At 50.2% G+C, this 23,614-nt stretch overlaps 1 protein-coding gene across 1 annotated transcript; it reads left to right on the forward strand.

The window, feature by feature from the left end:
- Positions 1-1,294: 1,294 nt before the first annotated feature.
- Positions 1,295-11,422, forward strand: grin2ba (glutamate receptor, ionotropic, N-methyl D-aspartate 2B-a; the record flags this gene model as incomplete). The annotated part of the gene is made up of 5 exons (XM_084488359.1): positions 1,295-1,519; positions 1,817-1,977; positions 3,344-3,531; positions 5,028-5,266; positions 9,185-11,422. Exons 1-5 carry the CDS (start codon positions 1,400-1,402, stop codon positions 11,420-11,422), a joined length of 2,946 nt encoding a protein of 981 aa, XP_084344485.1. The 5' UTR covers positions 1,295-1,399.
- Positions 11,423-23,614: the final 12,192 nt, after the last annotated feature.

The raw sequence follows: 23,614 nt of genomic DNA on the forward strand, positions 1-23,614 counted from the left end.
CGACCGGTGTCTTCACCACAGGGAGCTGAATCCACTGTGAATCTCTCTGGATGAAAGCATCTGAATCTCAATGAATAAAAAGTGAACAGTACTAGTGTAGTAAATAACACCTCTCCACACACACACACATACACACACACCCCAGCAGCGTCACGCGTGATGGCTGACAGCGTCCTGTGTTACCTCCTCTCCTAACCTCTCACTTTGCGTCTGTCACATCTCAACGTCTCTGCCGTCTGCTGCGTTGTCTCCCAGATCTCGGCGGTGCCCCGCGCTGCTGCTGAGGCTATAAATACTCCAGGCTAGGGTTTGACTCGCTGCGTTCTGGTTTATTCCTGCCCTGGCTCCTCCTTTCATCTCATCACAGCGGGAGGAGAGAGAACATGTCTGGATGGGTTTCAGCGGAGTACTACTAATAATTCTACTGCTAATGATGATAATAATACATGTTGTACCACACCTTTATTAATAAAGTTCACAATGGGCTTCAACATACACAACAAAAGTAAAAAACAAAAAAAACACAGGCTCAATAGAGACAGGAAACAATTAGCAAGAGAACACGCGTACGCTCCAATGGAGTGTTGAAGCTCTGCAGCAGAAGGTGTTGGTGTGTGGACGCTCAGCCCCACGCTGACTACGTACTCATTGAGCGGATGCTTTTACCCAGAGACGATCTTTACGGTGGATTCAGATGAGTGTTTGAGGAGCAGGGAGCAGGATTGAGGGGGCATCTTGCTCTGGGGCATTGGGCTTCGACCCCAGAACCCCCGGCTAACCACTACAGCAGGGGTCAGGAACCTATAGCGCCATAGACACACATGGCTCTTTCACTGCATGCGTCCGTCCCAAAATGCTGAAAATACATGACATCTTATGCAGAATATTGTTCAATAAAATATAAAAAATACAAAAAAATGAATACAATGAATGTCTGTCTGGGATTTGTAGGAAAAATGTTTGGAAGAATTCATAAAGCTAGGCTCACTTCCAGGTAAAATTCGACAGCAGCTATTTACCATAATATCATAATCTACAATCAGAGTAGATAATGAAATGCCAGGAATATGACACGGTATCATTCTGTCCAGGGAAAGTGGTCATGTCTAACTGGCAATGAATAAACATCTTGTCTACGGGTGAGCGGTAATTCTGTGCTCTTATTCGGCTCTTCAAAGAGAGGGTTCCTGAACCTTGACCGACACTTTCTCCCCCAATTTTCACCTGACCTTGAAGCCCAATCCAGGACATCTGTTCTAACCTAACCCCCCCCCCCCCCCCCCCGTCAGAGCCCCATGGGCCCTCCTTCACCATCGGGAAGGCCATCTGGCTGCTGTGGGGTCTGGTGTTCAACAACTCTGTGCCGGTGCAGAACCCCAAGGGCACCACCAGTAAGATCATGGTGTCGGTGTGGGCCTTCTTCGCCGTCATCTTCCTGGCCTCCTACACCGCCAACCTGGCCGCCTTCATGATCCAAGAGGAGTACGTGGACCAGGTCACCGGCCTGTCCGACAAGAAGGTACAGCGGCTGGGGGGGGGGGGGAGGGATGGACGGATGGGAGGTCAGTGGGTGGTGACCAGATGGATTAACGGACACAGAGATGGATTGATCGTTCAAGGATCAAATTATTGAGCGACAGAAGAATGGGCGGTTGGATAGATGAATTGATAGATCGAGGGCGAGGAACATCAATGACGCGTTGAATTATGGATAAGTGAGAGATGATGGAGTTAATACCCCTCAGTTAACGGTTCGCTTCTTTCTCTCCTCTTCTTTCTCCTCCTCCTCTCCTCCTCCTCCTCCTCCTCACCTCAGTTCCAGAGGCCCAATGATTTCTCCCCACCGTTCCGCTTCGGGACGGTGCCGAACGGCAGCACAGAGCGGAACATCAGGAACAACTACCCGGAGATGCACGGCTACATGGTGAAGTTCCACCAGCGCAACGTCAACGACGCCCTGCAGAGCCTGAAGACCGGGTGAGGACCCCCAGACCAGACCAGACCAGACACACCACACAGACCAGACAGACCAGACACACCAGACAGACCAGACCAGACCACACCACACAGACCAGACCAGACACACCAGACAGACCAGACAGACCACACAGACCAGACAGACCAGACACACCAGACAGACCAGACAGACCACACAGACCAGACAGACCAGACACACCAGACAGACCAGACAGACCACACAGACCAGACAGACCAGACAGACCAGACCAGACACACCAGACAGACCACACAGACCAGACAGACCAGACAGACCAGACCAGACCAGACACACCACACAGACCAGACCAGACACACCAGACAGACCAGACCAGACACACCAGACCAGACCAGACAGACCAGACAGACCAGACCAGACCAGACCAGACAGACCAGACAGACCAGACAGACCAGACCAGACAGACCAGACACACCAGACCAGACAGACCAGACAGACCAGACAGACCAGACCAGACCAGACCAGACCAGACCAGACAGACCAGACCATAGAACCCTCACATTAGAACTAGAACAGTCCCACTGAAAAGACAAGTTTTATAACTGTTTATATAGGAACATGACACATTGGGGTCCATTTAGAGATTCTGTTTGACAGCTGTCAGTACTGCATGCTGATTGGCAGAGACAGACAGTAGGTACATGCAATGAGTTGCCATGTCAAATCTTGAAGACGGCTTGAGACTAATGGAGACGTCCTAATACTAGTTAATTTCAACACCACTAAGTTCTAAAACGACCCTTGTTGGGCTACGTGGCGCTGCTATGCTATGTAGCAGTCCTAGCTATGTGGGGCTGGGCTATGTGTTGGTGCTATGCTAAATAGCAGAGCTAGCTGTGAGGTGCTAGGCTACATTGTGGTGCTACGCTACACAGCAGAGCTAGTTGTGTGACGCTGGGCTATTTGGTGATGCTATGCTATGTAGCAGAGCTGTAACAGATCTGTTTGGTGCTATGAGCATTTGGCAAAGCAAGAGGACCATTAAACTTATCTGCAGCTTAGCGCTACTTAACAGGTTAATTGGGATGTCTTGGCTGTGCTTTCTGGCATTGCAGCCTTGATTAAATTTAACCTTACTCGCTCTCTTTCTCCCTCTCTCTCTATGTCTCCTCACCTCTCTCTTTCTGACTCACCTCACTCTCTCTAGCTTGAGTCTATTTTGGTAAACTTCAACAAAACAATATTAACAATGTGAGGAACGACAGTTACACTGCAAGGGACGAGTGACAACAGAACAAGGCTCTCTCTCTCTCTGACCTGACCCTGTTGTGTGTGTGTGGTGTGTGTGTGCATGGGGTGTGTGTGTGTGTGCCTTATTGGGCGTATTAGGAAGCTGGACGCGTTCATCTATGACGCGGCGGTGCTGAACTACATGGCCGGGCGGGACGAGGGCTGCAAGCTGGTGACCATCGGCAGTGGCTACATCTTCGCCACCACGGGCTACGGCATCGCCATCCAGAAGGAGTCCATGTGGAAGAGACACGTGGACCTGGCCATCCTGCAGCTGTTTGGCGACGGTACAACAGAATGTGGTTCTCAACCTTTTCTGGCCTGTGACGTCATTTCTAGATCTGAATATTTTTGTGACCCCAGACTTAAACTCTTGTGCATCTTGCTTCAACAATAATAGTTTTTTTTCGATCAATCTGCCGGTAATATCAGTGTCCTGGTGAACTTATTGATGGCTCTACTACACACTAGTAGGCCTCAGTAATGGTTTGCTCGTGGCTATAAGTCACTCGGTTTGCATTTACACAACGTCTATGAGACCTTAAAATCAGCAATCTCCTGCGACACGATATGATTATCAGAGGATCCTGAGTGTGGCCCTAGGTAGGGAACCTCTGACCTAAACCACCACCAGCACCACTAGGAGGAGTGGCCCTGGGACCAAGTCTAGCTCTACTGCTAGTGCCCTGGCCAAGGCCCCCCCCAGAAGTATGAACCTGACATCAATATGTTAGGCTCCCAGCTGGGTTACAACCCAGTGTGGTGAACAGCCTCTAGGAGGCGCCAAAGCAGCCACACCTATAATGCCACATAATGCCTCTTTAAGTTGTCAATTTTGTCAAATACTGCAGCTCACAGAGAGTTGTTTACCTTAATGTTGTTATACTGCATGATTCATGGTCAGACCACTATACAGGTCAGCGCAGTATCACCACAACCACACTCCACATACTGCAACTCACTTACTGCAGGTGTGCAGTGTGTGTGTGTCTATTGTTTGTGTTTTTGAGTGTGAGTGTGTGTGTGTTTCTGTTTATGTTTGTGTGTGTGTGTGTGTGTGTGTTCCTGTGTGTGCATGATAGCGTGTGTGTTTGTGTGGGTGTGTGTGCGTGCGTATGTGTTTATGTGCATGTGTGTCTCTGTGTGTGTGTATGTCGGTGTGTGTGTTTTTGAAGCTAGTTTCTGCCTCCTGAACCAGGGGCCCTCAAGGGCCCAATGAAGTCTGTTCCAGTTAAAGCTGCCAGGACCCTGGTCTACTTCTGTGTGTGTGTGTGTGTGTGTGGTAATATGGGTCAGGTCTTTGAATTCCGGCTGTTAGTGTGTAAAGAGGGTCATTTGTTTATCAGTGTGTGTGTGTGTGTGTGTGTACGTGTGTGTGTGTGTGTGTGTGCATGCGTGCGTGCGTGCGTGTGTGTGTGTGTGTATGTGTGTGTGTAAAGAGGGTCATTTGTTTATCAGTGTGTGTGTGTGTGTGTGTGTGTGTGTGTGCGTGTGTGTGTGGGGGGGTGTGTGTGAGAGTATATGTGTGTGTGTGTGTGTGTGTGTGTACAGAGGGTAATTTGTTTATCAGTGTGTGTGTGTGTGTGTCAGACAGAGGGATGTCTCTCCTCCGTCTTGTTACAATAACAGTTGAATAGCGTTTCAACACTTTTAGAACTCTTGATTTCCAACACAGTTGCAAACAACGACAACTCAAAGGCCTTATCATCTCCCCTCCACTATTGCATCTCGCCTCCTCCCTCTCTCCTCCCCTCCCTCCCTCCTCCCCCTCCCCCCCGCCCAGGTGAGATGGAGGAGCTGGAGGCCATGTGGCTGACGGGGATCTGCCACCACGAGAAGAACGAGGTGATGAGCAGCCAGCTGGACGTGGACAACATGGCGGGCGTCTTCTACATGCTGGGCGCCGCCATGGCTCTCTCCCTCATCACCTTCATCTGCGAGCACTGGTTCTACTGGCAGCTGCGCTTCTGCTTCATGGGATACTGCTCCGGACAGCCCGGCTTCGTCTTCTCCATCAGCAGGGTGAGAGAGAGGGGAGGGAGGGGGGGGGAGGGGAGGGGGGGAGAGGGGGGAGGGAGGGAAGGGGAGGGATGGTGAGAGGCTGAGGGGAATGAGGGAGGTGTGGGGGTGAAAAGGAAAGAGGGGAGGAGGGAGGGGAGGGGAGGGAGGGAGGGGAGGGGAGGGAGGGGGGAGAGTGGGGAGATGAGGACGGGGGGAGGGAGGGTGGGTCATGCATGTAAACAAAGGTTGAGTTATGAGACGTATATACAGGTGTAGTTATCAGCCTTACAGGTGTAGTTATGAGGTGTAGGTACAGGTGTAGTTATCAGCCTTACAGGTGTAGTTATGAGTGTAGGTACAGGTGTAGTTATGAGGTGTAGGTACAGGTGTAGTTATCAGCCTTACAGGTGTAGTTATGAGTGTAGGTACAGGTGTAGTTATCAGCCTTACAGGTGTAGTTATGAGTGTAGGTACAGGTGTAGTTATCAGCCTTACAGGTGTAGGTACAGGTGTAGTTATCAGCCTTACAGGTGTAGTTATGAGTGTAGGTACAGGTGTAGTTATCAGCCTTACAGGTGTAGTTATGAGTGTAGGTACAGGTGTAGTTATCAGCCTTACAGGTGTAGTTATGAGCGTAGGTACAGGTGTAGTTATCAGCCTTACAGGTGTAGGTACAGGTGTAGTTATCAGCCTTACAGGTGTAGTTATGAGCGTAGGTACAGGTGTAGTTATCAGCCTTACAGGTGTAGGTACAGGTGTAGTTATCAGCCTTACAGGTGTAGTTATGAGCGTAGGTACAGGTGTAGTTATCAGCCTTACAGGTGTAGGTACAGGTGTAGTTATCAGCCTTACAGGTGTAGGTACAGTATTGTTGTGGCTGCTGTTCACCTGTGCTGGGGGAGGGTTTGGGTTCTTACATGTTGAGCTGAAATCAATATTTCACTCAACCGCCCCAGCGGTGGATTAGTACCGTATCCCTGGAGACCAAAGTCACCTCAGGGCGTCTTGATTGGTTGCTCCGGTCGCTCCGACATGGCTGCTGTGTAATTCACCACACCGCTGCAGGCTACACGCTACGTGGCTAATTTAAAATACTCTCTTTTTACTCTCTCTCTCTCTCTCTCTGTCTCTCTCTCTCTCTCTCTCTCTCTCTCACTCTCTCCGACTCTCTCTCTCTCTCAGACACTCTCTCTCTCTCAGACTCTCTCTCTCTCTCTCTTACTCTCTCTCTCTCTCTCGCTCTCTCTTAGACTCTCTCTCTCTCTCTCTCTCTCTCTGTCTCTCTCTGTCTCTCTCTCTCTGTCTCTCTTTGTCTCTCTCTCTCTCTCTCAGACGCTCTCTCTCTCTCTATCTCAGACACTCTCTCTCTCTCTCTCTTAGACTCTCTCTCTCTCTCTCTCTCTCTCTCTCTGTCTCTCTCCCTCTCTCTTAGACTCTCTCTCTCTCTCTCTCTCTCTCTCTCTCTTATAGTCTCTCTCTCTCTCACTCTCACTCTCCATCACAGTTCAGTTTTTTCAGTCCTGTTCTGTTCCTAATATCACGCCTCAGTGCCCAGCTGTGATTATTTAGTATGGCGTTCATTGAGGGCTTTGGAGCTTCGTGGTTGGGTTCGTGGGGCTGCTGGCGGCCGTGGTCCTTTGGCTGCTACCCCTTCAGTCTTTCAGTTCCATGCAGTTGTTGTCTATCAGCTGCCAGCGGTTGTGTTCTTTTACCTAATGGTAGTCGTCGTCCATTAGTTGTTAGTGGCTTTTCACAGAATAAAAACAAGGAATTTGACTTGGTAAAAATAGATGGCTAGTCCTGATGGACTGCAGCCTGTAACTGAAAAAGACTCGGACCAGTTGTAGTCTCTACTCTACCAGTTGTAGTCTTGTAGCTACTAGTGGTTGTAGTCTTGTAGCTACTAGTGGTTGTAGTCTCGTAGCTACTAGTGGCTGTAGCTTAATATCTGCTAGCAGTAGCCCACTAGCCGCGAGCGCTGGAAGTGTATTTGCTGTAAGTGGCGCTAGTCCTTAAGTTGCAGCGATTGTAGTCCAGTACTTGTACTGTGAGTTTGTCACCCCTCTAACACATTAGCTTGTCGCGCAAATCTGCGCCCGGGGGCGTAGCGTCTAGCGTCCTGTACAGACGTGACCTTTCAGGAGATGAATCATCTGAGATTCACAGTTACAGCCTGTGTTCCTCCACAGAAACAACGTTTACACCGCCGCATCCACCGGCTCATTGGTATTCAGAACACACTTTCCCACATAATGGAACAACAATAGCTGAAATTACCGCTGATTATCTCTCCTCTATCCAGGCTGCAGCTTACTCTCCCCTCTCCTCCCCCTCTCCTCCCCCTCTTTGCCCCCCTGCTCCCCTCCCTCCCCCCCCCCCCCACCTCGCTCTGCCACACAGATTGATTCTGTTTCTCCACAGCTTAATCCAATAGACTTTATTATGATTCTGGCAATTAACATTTAAACCCGACCGTATACAAATTAGAAATCTTGTCACATGGCGGCCATTTGGTTTAGCTCCCCATTTGGTGCCGAGTTGGGTCAAGATCCTGTTTGGTTAGCATCACTTTTAGTTAGCGTCACACCTGGTTAGCCTCCGGTTTAGTTATCTCGTTTGCATACTATTTATTAAGCGTCCTATTGGCTTAGAATCTCCTTTGGTTAGCAGCCCATTAGGTCAGGACCCGTTTGGTTAGCATATCAGTAGCATGTAGCCGGTGTGAGTGCACTCCCCGGGCTGGCTGCCCCCCCCAGGGCTGGCGGCCCCCCCAGGCTGGCGGCACCCCCCCCCGCCCCCCCCGGTGGACCCACCTGCAGCACTGAGACTAATGAGAGCGCCTGAGAGGGTCTCTGGTGGCTGAGGACAGTGAACGTATTAGGGCCTTAATGGGCCTCGTTCCACCACAGAGAACGGGTCTGTTGTGGGCGAGCGGCGGAGAGAGACGGGGGAAGGGTCCCGTCAAATTACTGCCGCAGCGCAGGACTGGAGGACTTAGAACATTTCTAATTTAAATATACAAATTCATGTTACTGGAAATCCTCCAAACCACAAGATTAGAATCAAACAATGGAAAGAGAGTGAATGTGTGTGTGAATGGGTGAATTTGTGTGTGTGTGTGTGTGGGGGGGGGGGGTATAAATGTGTGTGTGTGTCTGCGTGAAGTTTTGTGTATGTATGAATTTGTGTATGGGTTTAATGAATGTTTGTGTGTTTGTGCGTGCGTGCGTGTGTGCGTGCGTGCCTGTGAAGGCATGCGTATGAAAGTGGGGCAAAGATAATATTTCCTAGATGGTTGTCCTCTCCAGGCCTCCATAGAACCAGGAATACTTTTAGTTTACCATCGATCTGGTTCCTCATCACCCCTCTCCCCCTCTCCCCCTCGCAGCAGTTTTCCTCTAAGTATCGTCTCGTACATCACTGAATACAAATGACTCTATCCGTCTTGCTGTCATGACACAGCCAGGCCGCCTCCCGGGGGCCCACAGGGACCCCTGGTCTCTGAAGCCACTAGCACAACAACCCTCTCATCACTGCTGCTGCTTCACAACCAGCTCTAACTTTAACTGTCATCTCAACCCAAAGCTTATTACTGTTACTGTGGTGAGAGAGACAGAGCAGGGGGATTCTCACCCCTGTCTGTGTACTTATACTCTCTAATGTTGTTCAAACCCTAACGTACTCAGTCTACCTCCTAGAGCAGGATGCCCCTAACCCCTACCTGCTCCTTAAGGACCTGTCTCTGTACTGTCTAACCCCTACCTGCTCCTTAATGACCTGTCTCTGTACTGTCTAACCCCTACCTGCTCCTTAATGACCTGTTCCTTCATCCACCTTAAGCCACATTGTATAAAAGCGTCTCAGACGACTAAAGGCTAAGGGGCCTGAGCTCTGCTCTGTGTTCTCCGTCTGACGGCTGTCTTCTCTCTGGGCTTGCAGGGCATCTACAGCTGCATCCACGGCGTGCAGATCGAGGAGAAGAGCAGCTCAGGGCTCAACTCTCCGTCGGGCACCATCAACAACACCCACTCCAACATCCTGCGGCTGCTGCGTACCGCCAAGAACATGGCCTCGCTGTCGGGCGCCAACGGCTCGCCGCACAGCGCGCTGGACTTCATCCGGCGCGAGTCGTCCGTCTACGACATCTCGGAGCACCGCCGCAGCCTGGCGGGCCACTCGGACCGCCAGCCGCAGTACCCGCCCGACGACAACATGTTCAGCGACTACATCAGCGAGGTGGAGCGGACGTTTGGCAACCTGCACCTGAAGGACAGCAACCTGTACCAGGACCACTACCTGCACCACCACACGGGCTCGGCGCTGGGCCTCAACGGGCCCCCGGCCAACCGGCCCCTCAGCCTGGGCAGCGGCAGCTCCCTGGAGGGGGGCCTGTTCGACTGCGACAGCCTGGGCGGAGGCGTGGCGCCCATCTTCACCACGCAGCCCCGCTCGGCGCTGACCCACCGCAACATGAGCAAGTTCGACCTGCTGTCGGGCCAGGCCCCGCCCCCCGCCGGGCCGGGCTTCCAGGGCGGCCTGCCAGACCTCTACGGCAAGTTCTCCTTCAAGGCGGGCGCCTCCAGCTCCAACTACGTCCCCGGACACGGCTACTGCGGCGGGCGGCTCGGGGACGACGACGGCAACGCGCGCTCGGACGTGTCGGACATCTCCACGCACACGGTGACCTATGGCAACCTGGAGGGCAACGCCAAGAAGCGCAAGCAGTACCGCGACAGCCTCAAGAAGAGGCCGGCCTCGGCCAAGTCGCGCCGCGAGCTGGACGAGATCGAGCTGGGCTACCGCAGGAAGCCGTACCACATCAGCCACCACCACTACCACAACCACCGCCTGGCCGCCTCGCCGCCGCCGCCGCTCCCCGCCGAGCGCAAGCGGGGCGGCGGCAGCGGCGGCGGCGTGGGGCCGGCAGGGAGCAACGGGGGCGGCGCCTACATGTTCAGAGACAAGGAGAGCGTCCGGGACTTCTACCTGGACCAGTTCCGTCCCAAAGAGGGCGTGCCCCAGTGGGAGCACGTGGACCTGACGGACGGGCCCCGGGACGGCGTGGGGGGCCCGGGGCCCTGCACCCAGCTGGTCCCCGTGGACGACTTCCTGAAGAGCAAACCCAAGAAGCCCGACGCCAAGAGCGACTGGGAGTGCCGGAGCTGCCGGGCCAGCTGCGGCGGCGGCGGCGGGGGGGGGAAGCCCATGTCGGTCCATGGCGGGGGGGGGTACGGCGGCGGGGGGGTGAGCTGCGGCTCCTCGGGGGGCGGGGGGGGCAGCCGGCCCAGCTCGGCCACCTGCATGCGCTGCGAGGGCTGCAAGAAGACGGGGAACCTGTATGACATCAGCGAGGACAACAACCACCTGTTGGAACAGCTGGGGGGGGGCGGGGGCGGCGGTGGGGGGGCGCTGCAGCAGAGGAGGCGCAGCGGGGGCTTCGGGAAGCCGCTGAGGAGGCAGCACTCCTACGACGCCTTCGTGGACCTCCAGAAGGAGGAGCTGGCCGGGATGGGCAACCTGCTGGGCGGGCCGGGAGGGGGCGGGGGCGGCGGGGGCGGGCTGCTGCCGCCCCCCCGCAGCGTCAGCCTGAAGGAGAAGGAGCGCTACCTGGAGGGCAGCAGCCCCTTCGCCCACATCTTCCAGCGGCACGGCGGCTCGGAGCGCGAGCGCGACCCGTTGTTCTACGGCGGCGAGAGCCACGGCGGCGGCGGCGGCGGTGGCGGGTCTCCGTTTGGCATCGTCCGGGGCGACGGGGTCCACCGGCGCTCGGTGGGGGAGCGGGACATGAGGGAGCGCTCCCTGATGGAGGGGGGCGGCCCGGGCTTCTCCCTGTCCAAGTCCCTGTACCCCGACCGGGTCAACCACAACCCCTTCATCCCCACCTTCGACGACGACCAGTGTCTGATGCACGGCGCCAAGCAGTACTACATGAAGAAGCAGCAGCAGCAGCACGGGAGCCGGGGGGACCTCAGGGGCCCCATGGGCGTCACGTCCTACCTGCCGGCCTCGGCCACGGCGGGGGTCATGTCCAACATGGCCCCGCGGTTCCCCAAGGACCTGGGGCTGGGAGGCCTGAACCACCACGGCTCCATGCTGGCCGTCGGGCCCCCCAGGCCCTTCAACGGAAGCAACGGCCATGTGTACGAGAAACTGTCCAGCATCGAGTCAGACGTGTGAGGCTGGAGGAGGAGGAGGTGGAGGAGGAGGTGGAGGAGGTGGAGGAGGAGGTGGAGGAGGTGGAGGAGGTGGACCGGGTGGTGTGACGGACCAGGGGTGGATCCACCAGGAGCAGATCTGAAGGTTGAAACAGTCGCTCGCGTTTATAGCTTTGCTTGCTTTTTTTTAGGGAGGCAGAAGTTGAAATGATCCAAAGATCTAGAAAAGAAGGTGGGGGTCACATTTGAAACCCATCTCAGACCGGGTCTTTTTAAAGCGGTCCGCTGGACGGTGGACTCCTGAGCACCTGGTTAACGAGGCCTAACAAGGCCTCTGATTGGCTGACGGATGGTGGACTGTGCTCACTGACTGAGGAGGAGGAGGACAAGGCGGTGTGCCACGCCCCGATGGTTACACAAACCCTGCCTGCCCCTGAACTGTATCTCGCTCCCTCTGTCTCCCCCTCTCCCCCCCGACTCCCCCACCCCTCTTTACACCCCCCCTCCCTCCCCCCTCTTACCTCCCGCATTCCTCCAGATGCCAAATGACTTCTTTTTGTTTGCTATGAGAAACACAATCATGAATGATACTACGATATTCTCACTGAAATTACAGGGTACTTGAGCATCAATATGAACAATAATATTGTGTATAACAAAGATATTAGTATTAATAATAATGATAACTCTGGTTACGATATCACAATGTTTTTTCTTATTACTTCTTGTTTGGTCGGTAGGAGGTTCCACTGCTGTTTTTAGAGATGCTAGTCCTGTGCTCCCGCCCGCCCCCACGGCGGCCGGCGGTCCGTTCTGCTGCCGCCGCAAAGACTCAGCGCTTCACTGACTCTTCTCTTGTGTTGTTGCTGTAATTCTTCATTTTTTTTTAAAAGTAGAATAAGAAACACCACACAATTTGTCGCACCTTCACTCCTCACCCTTCACGGAGAACGACCGCCACGGATCTCCGCAGATCCCACTGACCTGGTTTGCACTGACAGACGGAGAGACACAGACACACTGAGACGCGTTCCCCACGGCACACAAACGCACATCCGCCGGCCGGGGGGGGTCCGACTGGAGAGGACCTCCCGCTGATTGGGGACGTGCCTTAACCGGTCGCCGCCGCCGTCCTCCTCCTCGGGGGGGGGATGGGGGGGGGGGCGCGTCCCGGCCCGCTGGCTTTTAAAGACACACCTTTTGTACCCTCATGACGTCACAGCGCTGGCGTCTCTCCGTCAGCCCAACGAGCTTTAGACCACTGCATTTGTTCAGGTAACCATGGCGCCCATCCCCCCCCCCCCCCCCCCCGGACACTGTGCAGGGACGGCCCCCCCCCCCACCCCGCTCCGCCCCGCTGGGGACGAGCAGGAGACGCTGCTTCCGGTCGGGGTCGGGGCGTAGGGAGAACGGTTGCCGATAGCGACGATGCTGTCGAGAGATGGGAGGAGCTGAGGGCCGGGGGAGGGGGGGGGGGGAGGGGGGGCTGTGGGGGGGAGGAGGGGCGGGGGTATGCTGAGTCAGCCAGGGCGGGCGGGGGCCATCTTGTGTTCCTCCCTCTCGGGTGGAGGGTGATTTACGGCCGCGACGCTTCAGCCTCTCGTCGTCCCGGTGACTCATCGCCGCGGCGACCGCAGCAGAAAGCATCCGTCAGTTATTTAAAGATGTGTCCTCCCATTAACTGACAGCGGCCGAGGAAAGGCCCCGCTTCATGGTGGGGGTGAGGGGGTGAGGTGGAGGCTGCTGGGGGGGGTGGGGGTGCTGGGGGGGTGGGGGGGGTTGGGGGTGGAGGAGGTTAAGGAGGAGGAGGGGGGTTCAAGAGGAGACCAGAGCTGCTAGTGTGATGATGGGCGTACTCTTCATCGCTCACCTTCATCATTGAAATGACCCGCGGTAATAGGCTGCCGTGAGAGGTGTGTGTGTGAATGCACATGTGAGTGTGTGTGTGTGTGTGTGTGTAAGTGTGTATTAGGGAGTGTGTATGTGTGGGAGAGACAATTGGACCATGACTGTGTGTGTGTGTGTGTGTGTGTGTGTGTGTGTGTGTGTGACTGAACTAAACTCTTCATGTTTTCAGCTGCTGGCTCTCTCTCTGTGTCTCCTGATGACATCATCACAGTGAGACCCGATCAGTTAGCCTTAATCACCCCCTCGACCCCTGACCTCGGCCGGACCCATGACCCCTGACCCTTGTTCCCGGGTCACCCTGCCGTACTATAATGATGGGGGGGAGGGGGGGAGGGGGGGGATAGCGATGGGAAGGAGTGGTCGAAAGTCACCACACATCATTTGTGCGTTCAACCTTTTCCGTGTAAATATTAAACTGAAGTCCTTTCACTTTGTACAGTAAACAGACAGACAGGATGTAACTTTCAATATGTTTTACAGCAATTTTAAGAAATAAACAAACAAAAAATCAATAATAAAAAAGTAAAAAAACAAGGAAAAATCCATTAAGAAAAATATGCAAACTATAGTTGAGACACAAATAATCATAAGTGATATTCTGAACCTTTTCTCATGTTTACTTAACCATAATAGTTTACCAATTAATATATTGATTACTTTAAGACTTATTGCTTTTGCTTCTTTCCATGGAGGAGTTGGGCGAAGGCTCGTTTAAGTGTAGGTGTAGTTTGGTGCTTAAGGGGGAGAGCTTAGATTTAGTGCTCTAAGTTTTCCTTAAATTGTGTTAGATTCTCTTTTTTAAGGTAAGCTATTCTTTGCGCTTTTCAGGATAAAGGAGCCGAGGGCTTCACGTCAGCGTCTGGAGACAGCAGACGGCTCGGAGCGCCGCACTCTGTGCTCCTTTATTTTTAAGCTGAGGTCCTTGTGGTTCAATTATCTAGCGGATGTTTTAGATTTGATTTGTCGTCGCCCTCTCTCAAACCCGGCGCTTTCCCGGGCTCCGTTGGAGCCGGGGCCCCACCGGGCCCTCCAGGCCCCGGGCTCCGCGTCTCTCGGACGCGGGGCTCCGCTGGCGATCGCACACTAACTTGAGAGCCATCAAGGCCGCCGGCCAATCCCGTTACCTGTCTCCGTTTGGACAGCACATCACTGTGGCAATAGGAACGCACGCACGCACCCGCCCGCACACACACACACACACACACACACACGCGTCTTTTAGAGATGGTGGGACAGCGATACTCCGAAGCCATATTCCACACCGACGTCGAACAAGGGTCTGTGTGTGTAAGAACACGGCTGGTGGGCCTCGTCCTCACAACCTGTCCAACTGTTTGGGTGAGTCAGTAGAGCTAACGCTACGCTAAGTGGTGCTAGTCCTGCTACTCTGAATCTCTATTGTTAACTGTGGACTTAACGGCTGCGTCTCTAATACACAGAACAGCAGAATAAAACATTCACGGTCTGGGCGTGGTTTAGTGTTTTTGGATGATTCTATTGGAGGTTGGGCGACCCCGTATCACCCTGCTGGCCAATCGGCACGCTCTATGTTTGCATACGGCTACAGTGTGTTCACTTGTTTAAATAATGATTCCAGTTTTTCATACGATGCTACTCTGAGCTGGGCTCATCTCGAGTGTTTGGTGTGCTGCTAACCACGGTAACCATGACCATAGCAACCATAACCAACCTTACCCCATAACCATGGTCACGGTTGCCATAGTAACCCTAACCACAGTGAAGATAACCACATTGACCATACTAAACTGTATTGACTAAGCGGCCCACGCGGTGTTTGGGTATTTTGTGTACAGATTCCTGTATCTGATTCCCGGGGAGTTAGGAATGATTAACCCGCAGTCTTGTTTTGTAATTTTATCGTTCTCCAAAATCTCCAGCAGCCGGGCGGGAATGAACTCCGGCTTCTTAGTTTTCTCCCACAAGCGCTGCAGCGTCTGGGCGTTGCTGGGAGAGCGACAAACGCGTGGGTTGTGCGTCAACTCTCCTGTTTTTGCATATTATTCCACAGAAGCCTTTGCTAGCCATTTTGATCCTCCTTTATTTGCAATAAAACCAAATCACCCCAGGGATACGCTTCACACGGATTTGTTTGGGAATGAAATCACTGTGTGGTCCGGTCTGGAGCCACTGCCCTGAAGTCGCCCTGATACTGTGCACGCTCCGTCCGCAGCCTCCGCTCTGTGCAGCGCACGTCACAATCTAAACGAGAAGCTAAACACTGTGTCACATTTCTACAATGCAAACCGCGCGGCGAGGGAGGCGCCAGGTGGAGACGGCTATCAAGGGTCCCCGCCTCGCCCGCTCGAGGCATCAATACACACGATAAGTCCGCTTTAAATGCACTTTCTGATGTTGTATTTATCATGTGGGAGAAATATGTATTATATTCAGTTCCATATTGACCACATTTAACTGATTTGGGGCAGGAGCGTTCTGATCTGGGTGGAAACCGTTTAAAATATGTTCATTTTTTTTAATCTTTGCTCACCTATTGCAACTGCTGTTTATCTTGTGTGTGTGTGTGCGTTGTGTGCGTGTGTGTGTACATGTGTATGTGTGGGTGTGTGCATGTCAAGCATGGGCGAATGTGTGCGTGTGTGTTAAGCATGGGTGTGTGTTTGTGACAGATGCATACGGTCCATGTTATTGTTTCTACGCTGCCGTCCTGCTGTCTGTCTGCTGTGGTGATGGGGTGGGGGAGGAGGTGAACCTGTGGTCATCACAGCCCTGGTTGAATTTACTGTGGCGCAAACACAATGTAAGATATGAATATTACTAATTGTATACATAATAATATACATAATATTCTTGGCCATCCTTTTGACTTTTTGTGGCCCTTTGCTTTAAGATGTTTGGGAATTTTTTCACAGACGGACAACGACACAAAAATGAAATGTACAGGTTGTGTAAATAAGCGACAAACATTTATCTTCTTTTTTAAGGAAATTATCAAAATAATCCCAGTAACAAAATTAACCACGTTATGGCAAAACAAGGTACTTCTACTAAGGATAATAAGTAAGTTCTCAAATAAGACTCTTTCTCTTTGTACGTGATGAACCAATTCAAGTGTTTAATGAGTATTAATAAAAAAAATGATACATTTCACAAATTCTTCTTGGGTCATGTGTGTGTGTTTGTGTGTGTATGTGAGAAAGAGTGTGTGAGAGTGAGTATGAGACTGTGATAGTTAGTGTGTGTGTGTGTGTGTGTGTGTGTGTGTGTGTGTGTGTGTGTGTGTGTGTGTGTGTGTATGTGTGACAAAGAGTGTGTGTGTGTGTGTGTGTGTGTGAGAAAGAGTGTGAGAGTGAGTGTGTGTGAATGTGTGACAAAGGGTGTGTGAGAATGTGTGTGACCGAGTGTGTGTGTGTGTTTGTGTTTGTGTGTGGTCCTCTTTTCTACCACCGTATCATCTGCCACTGTTTCAAACACTTTATCTTTAACGCCTGCTCTCTCCTCCTCTCCCTCCCTCGCTCTCTCTCTCCCTCCCTCTCTCTCTACCTCCCTCTCTCCCCCTCTCTCTCTCTGCCTCTCGCTCTTCCTCCCTCTCTCTCTGCCTCTCGCTCTCCCTCCCTCCCTCTCCCCCCTCTCTCCCCCTCTCTCTCTCTCCCCCTCTCTCTCTCCCTATCGCTCTTCCTCCCTCTCTCTCTGCCTCTCTCTCTCTCTCTCCCCCCTCTCTCTCGCCCTCTCTCTCTCTCCGTCTCTCTCAAACATTCTCCACAGATTCTCTCCAAGGCTGCTGTTATATTGTATGTCAGACTGAAATATTAAGATGGAGAGATAGTGAAGGAGGGAGAGAAGGAGGGAGGGGTAGAATCTTCATGGAGGACGAGAGGGGACTGGTGATAAGGGTTGTGAACATTAACAGAAGCTCTGGGAGTTTAATTGAATACAGGCTTCATTGTAATTATTTTTTAGCGTGATGAACAGTCTGTATCTGAAGCTGAAAAAGAATGTCTGAATCACTACAATGAAATTATCTGATAAAATAAATGACAGGCTGTGTGACTATTAAGGTTTCATGTAACTACCCCATTACTGATATAATAGAACTACTCCATTTACTATTCCTTTATAATATAATTATTATATAACTACTCCTTTACAATATTATTCTAATATAGCTATTCCTTAACTAATATAAATAGCCCTTTACTATAATAATAAATGTAATAAAAACGATTACTTAACTTATATAATAGTTATAACTATTCCTTTACTATTATAATGTAGTTATTGTTCTGTTTCATGTATGTTTTTCCCCTGCGAACACAAAATGTATTTGACCGTTTTAAGTTCGTTCATGGTCCACTGGCGCCATCTAGTGGCGGAAGCTGGTGATGCTAACGGCCTGTCCGACGTTGTCATGGTTACCAGCCGCACGCTCCGTCACTGTCACCGGATCGTCTCTTTATGCTAACTTCTCGAGCTACAAGTTAGCCTCGGAAAACATGGTTATTGTGTCTATCAAACGACCATCAAGCGACCGCAAAGAGTGACCTGGGACGTGTCTCTGCTGGTTTGTTGGAGAGGAGTTATCTATATAGACGGCAGCACAGTTATAATATAAGCATTCCTTTACTTATATTGTTAAAACTATTAGTTTGATAACATGAGGCGCTGGGGTCGAGGGCTCCTCTTAGCGCCCAGAGGAGGACCGGAGCTCCGCATCCTACCGAAACAGCTCTTAGATTATCTCGTCGAGTACTAAGGACATTCGTTAAAACCAGATAAAATGTTTCTTGCCTGTCTTAAGAAATCCTCAAGCTGCTCCTCATCACGCTGAGGGGGGAGCATGAGCCGAGTACCGCTTCTGACATCACAGGTGGGCGTGTCCAGCACACGTCACAGGTGGACGCGCCCACCTGTGATGTCAGAAGAGGCCCACACATCCAAACGGCTTGTAACGGCTAATCACACTCACCCCTGGTGGTGTAAGATGTCACCTTTAAGCAAGCAGAACTAGAGATAGAAAGGACACTGGATACAGAATGCCTGGAGAAAAGAAAGACTGCAGCTGTGCTGAGGAAGAGGAGAGGGCTCTGAGGAAGAGGGCTCTGGGGCGGACGTACTGACGTTGAAGGACTCGTCCGGCGCACTCGGACCAAGAACGTTGAACATGCTCCTGTTGGCGTTCCAGAACAGAGAGAGAGACTTCTGAATACAACCACACCAGCACCTCTCACCACCCCAGCTACACGCCCGCTGGTACAGTATGGTATAGTGCCCCCAACACCTGCTGCAGTGAACAGTGAACGCTAGTGTATCTGAATGTATCTCACTAGCCTGTGAGCGAAAATGTCCACAGTAGAACAGAAGTTTACACTTGTAGCCGAGTGTTGATGGTCTGCTTCAGCATAGACAACTATCATTGTTTCAGAAAAAAGGTCAAATCCTGGCTCATGGTGAATTGAAATCCCTAGTGACACTAACATGTCTTCCTCCATGTGGGTTGTGTCTGTTGGTGTTTGTCTATGTATACACATTGCACGTTAACACAGAAAGTAAGGGTTAGGGAAGATTCTTTTATATTTTTAGCCTCTCATAGTCGTTTTATGTTTTATGTGGATATATGTCCTGTCTTCTAACACCAGGGACCATGATGGAAATAAGTGCTTGCACTTTGTCATGTTTTTCTTCTATCCCTTGGATAGGTCTTTATTCCAAATAAATCAAATCAAATCAAAATCATCCTACAGTGAAGTGAATGGGCTAGCTCCTAAAAGATGGATCACATTATCATCATTTTGCTATTCTTTCATTAAGCTTGTTTCATCTTACCTTTCAGAAATGCAATTGTTCTTTCTAATATGCCAAGAACAGTTTTGTAGACTGGTGTGGAATGGGAGCGTCTCTTTGTGATGGATGAAGCCATCTCCGGGTAACCCATGCCCAATTGGTTGACCCATGGAGGTCCTGAGGTCTGGACAGGGAGTAGCAAGAGCTTGAGGTTCCCCTCAGACAGAAGGTATGGGGGGGTATGTCCCGGTTAAAGAACGGCTGGCCTTTTATTCCAATAGCCGTACCACATTAAATACATAATACGTTCCCCCTCAGTGGTGATTTGTTGAGGGCCTACACTCTTCATTTACAGGTGTCTCCTTTCCTCTGGTACCTGGCCAACCGGAACAGCTTCTGAGAGCTCTCGGACAAGTTGAATGTAAACGGTAAATGGTCCTCATTTATGCAGCGCTTTATTCCAAAGCGCTTTACAGTGTTGACTGACATTCACCCATTCATGCACACATTCATGCACAAATGTGTCCCAGTCATCTGCACACAGGTAGTAGTTTTAGATTCTAAACATTTTTTTAACCATATTAAAAGCCAATATGGACTCTTATCAATATCAGAGTCCATATTGGCTTTTGATATGGTAATAAAAACCCACTCAGATTTACAGTGTCATTGGATTCTGTTCTGTTCTACAGGTGTGTGGTTGAAGTGCTGAAAGCCTTGTGCACGATGGTGCCAATGTTCATCAGCTGGTACACTGAATGTGAACATTATTATTGCTTTAACTCATCCCCAGGGGATCGGGAAACATTTTCACAACCGTGAGGTCATTAACATCGTGCATTACAGCAGCCACCTGTCAGAGGAGGGGACTCCCTCAACAGAAAGGGGTATTATTCCCTTGTCCTCCAGGGGATTGTGGATGCAAGAGGGAAATTCTGCGACGTATTTTTAGGAGCACCTGGTGACTGCCTATTAAATCCTGGGACTGCACCAATCCACCGGAAGCACGTCCCTTCCAGGCATAGCATACACAGCAGTGAACCACTTGTGACAGTGACTCAGGGCTCATGACTGCAGGACCCTCAGGGGGTCCACGAAAATATGGGGGGGGGTGTTTTGTAGCATCTTGAAGAATACTGATGCTATACAAGTATGTAATTTGCACCCTGTAAATTTTTCCACCCTGGTATGAAGACAATCGATCCTCTTATCTTAAGGTACAAGCTACTAGGTGACAGCGCCTACATCAGTCGGGACAACGGTGCCCTGACCGCCCGGGACCAGCAGAGCAACACGCAGAGAAGCAGAGGACGTGTTGTGGTGGAACAGGTAATACTCTGGCAATCACTCTCAGAATCTCTATCCCTAACCCTACGGAGCACTAAGCCTTCGGTGTTGTCTCCTGTAATCTGAAACACAATGTCGTGCTGCCCTCCCAATAGCGAGTCCATTTGATCAAAAGACTAGTATCTAATGTCCCCTCCCTGCACTCCTGTGGTTGTCTTTAACAGACTAGTATCTAATGTCCCCTCCCTGCACTCCTGTGGTTGTCTTTAACAGACTAGTATCTAATGTCCCCTCCCTGTACTACTGTGGTTGTCTTTAACAGACTTGTATCCATCAGCAGTGTCTGCCACTTGCGGGCCACCTTTCCAAGACAAAATGGTACGTGAAATTTGTCTTTGAGCTTTGTGGCAATTTCCGCCCACAATCCTATTTTGGATGCAATTGTTGAGCTCCTGGAGGCCCTGGGGGGCCCTCCCCCATCTGACTCCAGCTGCTCCCTGTGAGAGGAAAAACATTGAAACAATTAGAAAGGCTGACTCGAAATAATTTGCATTTAAATTTGAGTTCATCAAGTAGTTGATAAGACTACTTAATCAGCTACCAAAAAACAATAGGCCTTTCAGATGGAAACTTCTCTGTATAATCGTATCTCATCTATTACATGGCTCATCAGCTCGATGAGAAAGTTGGTGTTTTCAATTGAGAAAAACTGTGCTGCCCTGACTCTCCTTGGCTGCTGAGACCTGGTACATGACTTGGGTCATCCCTTGTGCCTGGACTACTGCATCGCTGTTGGTCTCTGTGCCTCCCTCACACACTTTGTGCCTCCAAGCTCACTCCTTAATCAATAATCAAATTTTAACTGTCTATGTCAAAAACATTATGCATATGTATCCCAAGTTTTAAAGATATTTGTCGACTGCTATCACACTACGTTTTCCAATAGATATGTTATGGCATACGTTAATATGTGGTCACTTACTGCCACCCTGTGGTTTCTTTTAAAATAGAAATGTTGGCCTACTCAGGAAATACTCTGGTTCTTTTAATTTGATATATCCACTGGTCAGGAGTTCAAGCAAAGTAGGAAGTAACTGGCAATTGTACAAACCACGCTGTTTGCTGAACATCTTCTAAAAGATGTTCTTGCCCTGCGACTTAGATTGTAAGTATTAACAATTACACTTTACTTTCGAGCTGTCGTGTTTTGAGTAGTGTGACGTTACAGGGGAGGCCGTGTATGGTTGTAACACTTTTTTCTTCAGCACCTACAATTTTCTTTAAAGCTACAGTTCTGGACCTCTTAGGCAAAGTACACAAAGTACCCCCATGTGTCTCCTACAAGTGGCAACCATTTAAATCTACTCAACTATATCAAAGAATTTGTGAGATTATGACGAATGCAATGTGTACCTTTGTTACAGCTTACCCCACTACTGGGGTAGGCTGTAACACCTACTGGGGAAGGCTGTAATGGTGCTATCCATTTGTTTGGTACGCCCACCATCCCAGTTGGATCTCCAAGCTTTCTTGTGGCATTGATGCATTGCGGCATTGAGGCACTCCTCCTTTTCTTTGGGGATACCAAGCTCCCACTGGGGCTTCTGATGAGTAACCGATAACCGATGAGTAACCGATGAGTAACGAAGATGTCTGCGCCCGTAGTTAACAAAGTTGAGATGTATTCTCTTTCTCTTTGTTCCACGTTGGTGTCTTTAATGTCGATGTACACTGCTCTTACACACTTCATTACGTTGCTGCTTTAATCCGGTCACCAATGTATGTATTGCACGGTCTTGCTGTGCGTGCAATACAATGTTTTGTAGTTTTCGTTTTCGTGTTTGCCAAAGAGCCTAATGTTGCTAACAACAATGACTAGCCTGCAACTACTGCTGCCACCTCCAGGTGTCCATTATTCTCCAACTCGTCGCACACAAAAGACTACTGGAACCCTAACCTTAACCCTACCCCTAACCCTAACACTACCATAACCTTAACCCTAACCTTAACACCCTAACCCTACCCTAACCCTACCCTAACCCTTTATTGGGCCTGCTTTTGGAAATGGCCTTATGATTGATGGACTGAACTGACCTAAGATGAACTCAGGTGCTAGGCATCTCTGGAGGAGGAGCAGAGCCAGACGAAAGGTGATCAGGTAAGGAACCGGGTGGGAGGTAGATTGGCTGAAATCAGAATCAGAATAGAGAGCTATATTTATCCAAAATTGGCACTTCAGTTTGACAGTTCTCAATCCAAAATACATTTGAATACACTAAACAGCAATAAAGAAGACAATACAATAAATAGCAGCAGCGACCTAAACATTGATCCAATCTATCCGTCAGTGGACTATCTAGGATCTCTATGAAGGGTAGCATGGCAGATGCTTTACCTTGGCATCCACTCCACGATTAGTTTTCCTCACCCATGTTCTAGGCATTCTGTAGAATTGATTAAAAACTGATTAAAATCACAAAAAATATCAAATGAAGATTGAAGTAAAGCTAAGAAAAAATACTTCTGCCATGAACTTTCATTGGATAGCCTTGATGTTAATGTATAACATATCTATCATCAAAATTACACAAAAACACAAAACTATTTACAAAATTATTATTTATATATTTTTTATTTTTCAGTGACAATTATTCCATGTTTCAGGCTAAAATATATATTTTTATTATCCAACATTATTCTCGAAGGGAGGACAGATGGTCGATCTGTCCTTCTGTCAACATAAACTCCATTAAGGTCACCTATAACTTCCTATTTGAAATGTGTGTGCATGCACCCTCTGCAGCCTCCATGTTTAGTGCTGATCCTGGTGTGAGGGTGTGTTGGGCATTTGGGCCAGCGGTGCCTCCTCCTCCTCCTCCTCCTCCTCCTCTGGTGAGCGAGTTCAACTGTTGAGAACTCTAACCCACACGCATCTCTGTCCTCTAAACCTGTGATTCCCAACGATAAAATGTATCAATATGCAACTAAAACACTGTGAATCCAGCACTGTAAATCAAGCACTGTAAATCAAGCACTGTAAATCCAGAACTGTGAATGCACTGTTCCTTTGCACCACTTTTGTGTTTATTGAAGTCTCAAGTCACTTTTCCTGTGTTTCTGTTATAAATTGTAGTTTTTATATTATTGCATTGTTGAAGGGAGAGACTCAAGCATTTCTTTGCTGTTGCTTTTATTGTTGTGAATATGACAAATAAACCACCTTGACAAACAGACACATCCTTTGTTTAAAAATGATCAA

This window comes from Micromesistius poutassou, assembly GCF_964030765.1.
Source record: "Micromesistius poutassou genome assembly, chromosome: 1".
NCBI lineage: Eukaryota > Metazoa > Chordata > Actinopteri > Gadiformes > Gadidae > Micromesistius > Micromesistius poutassou.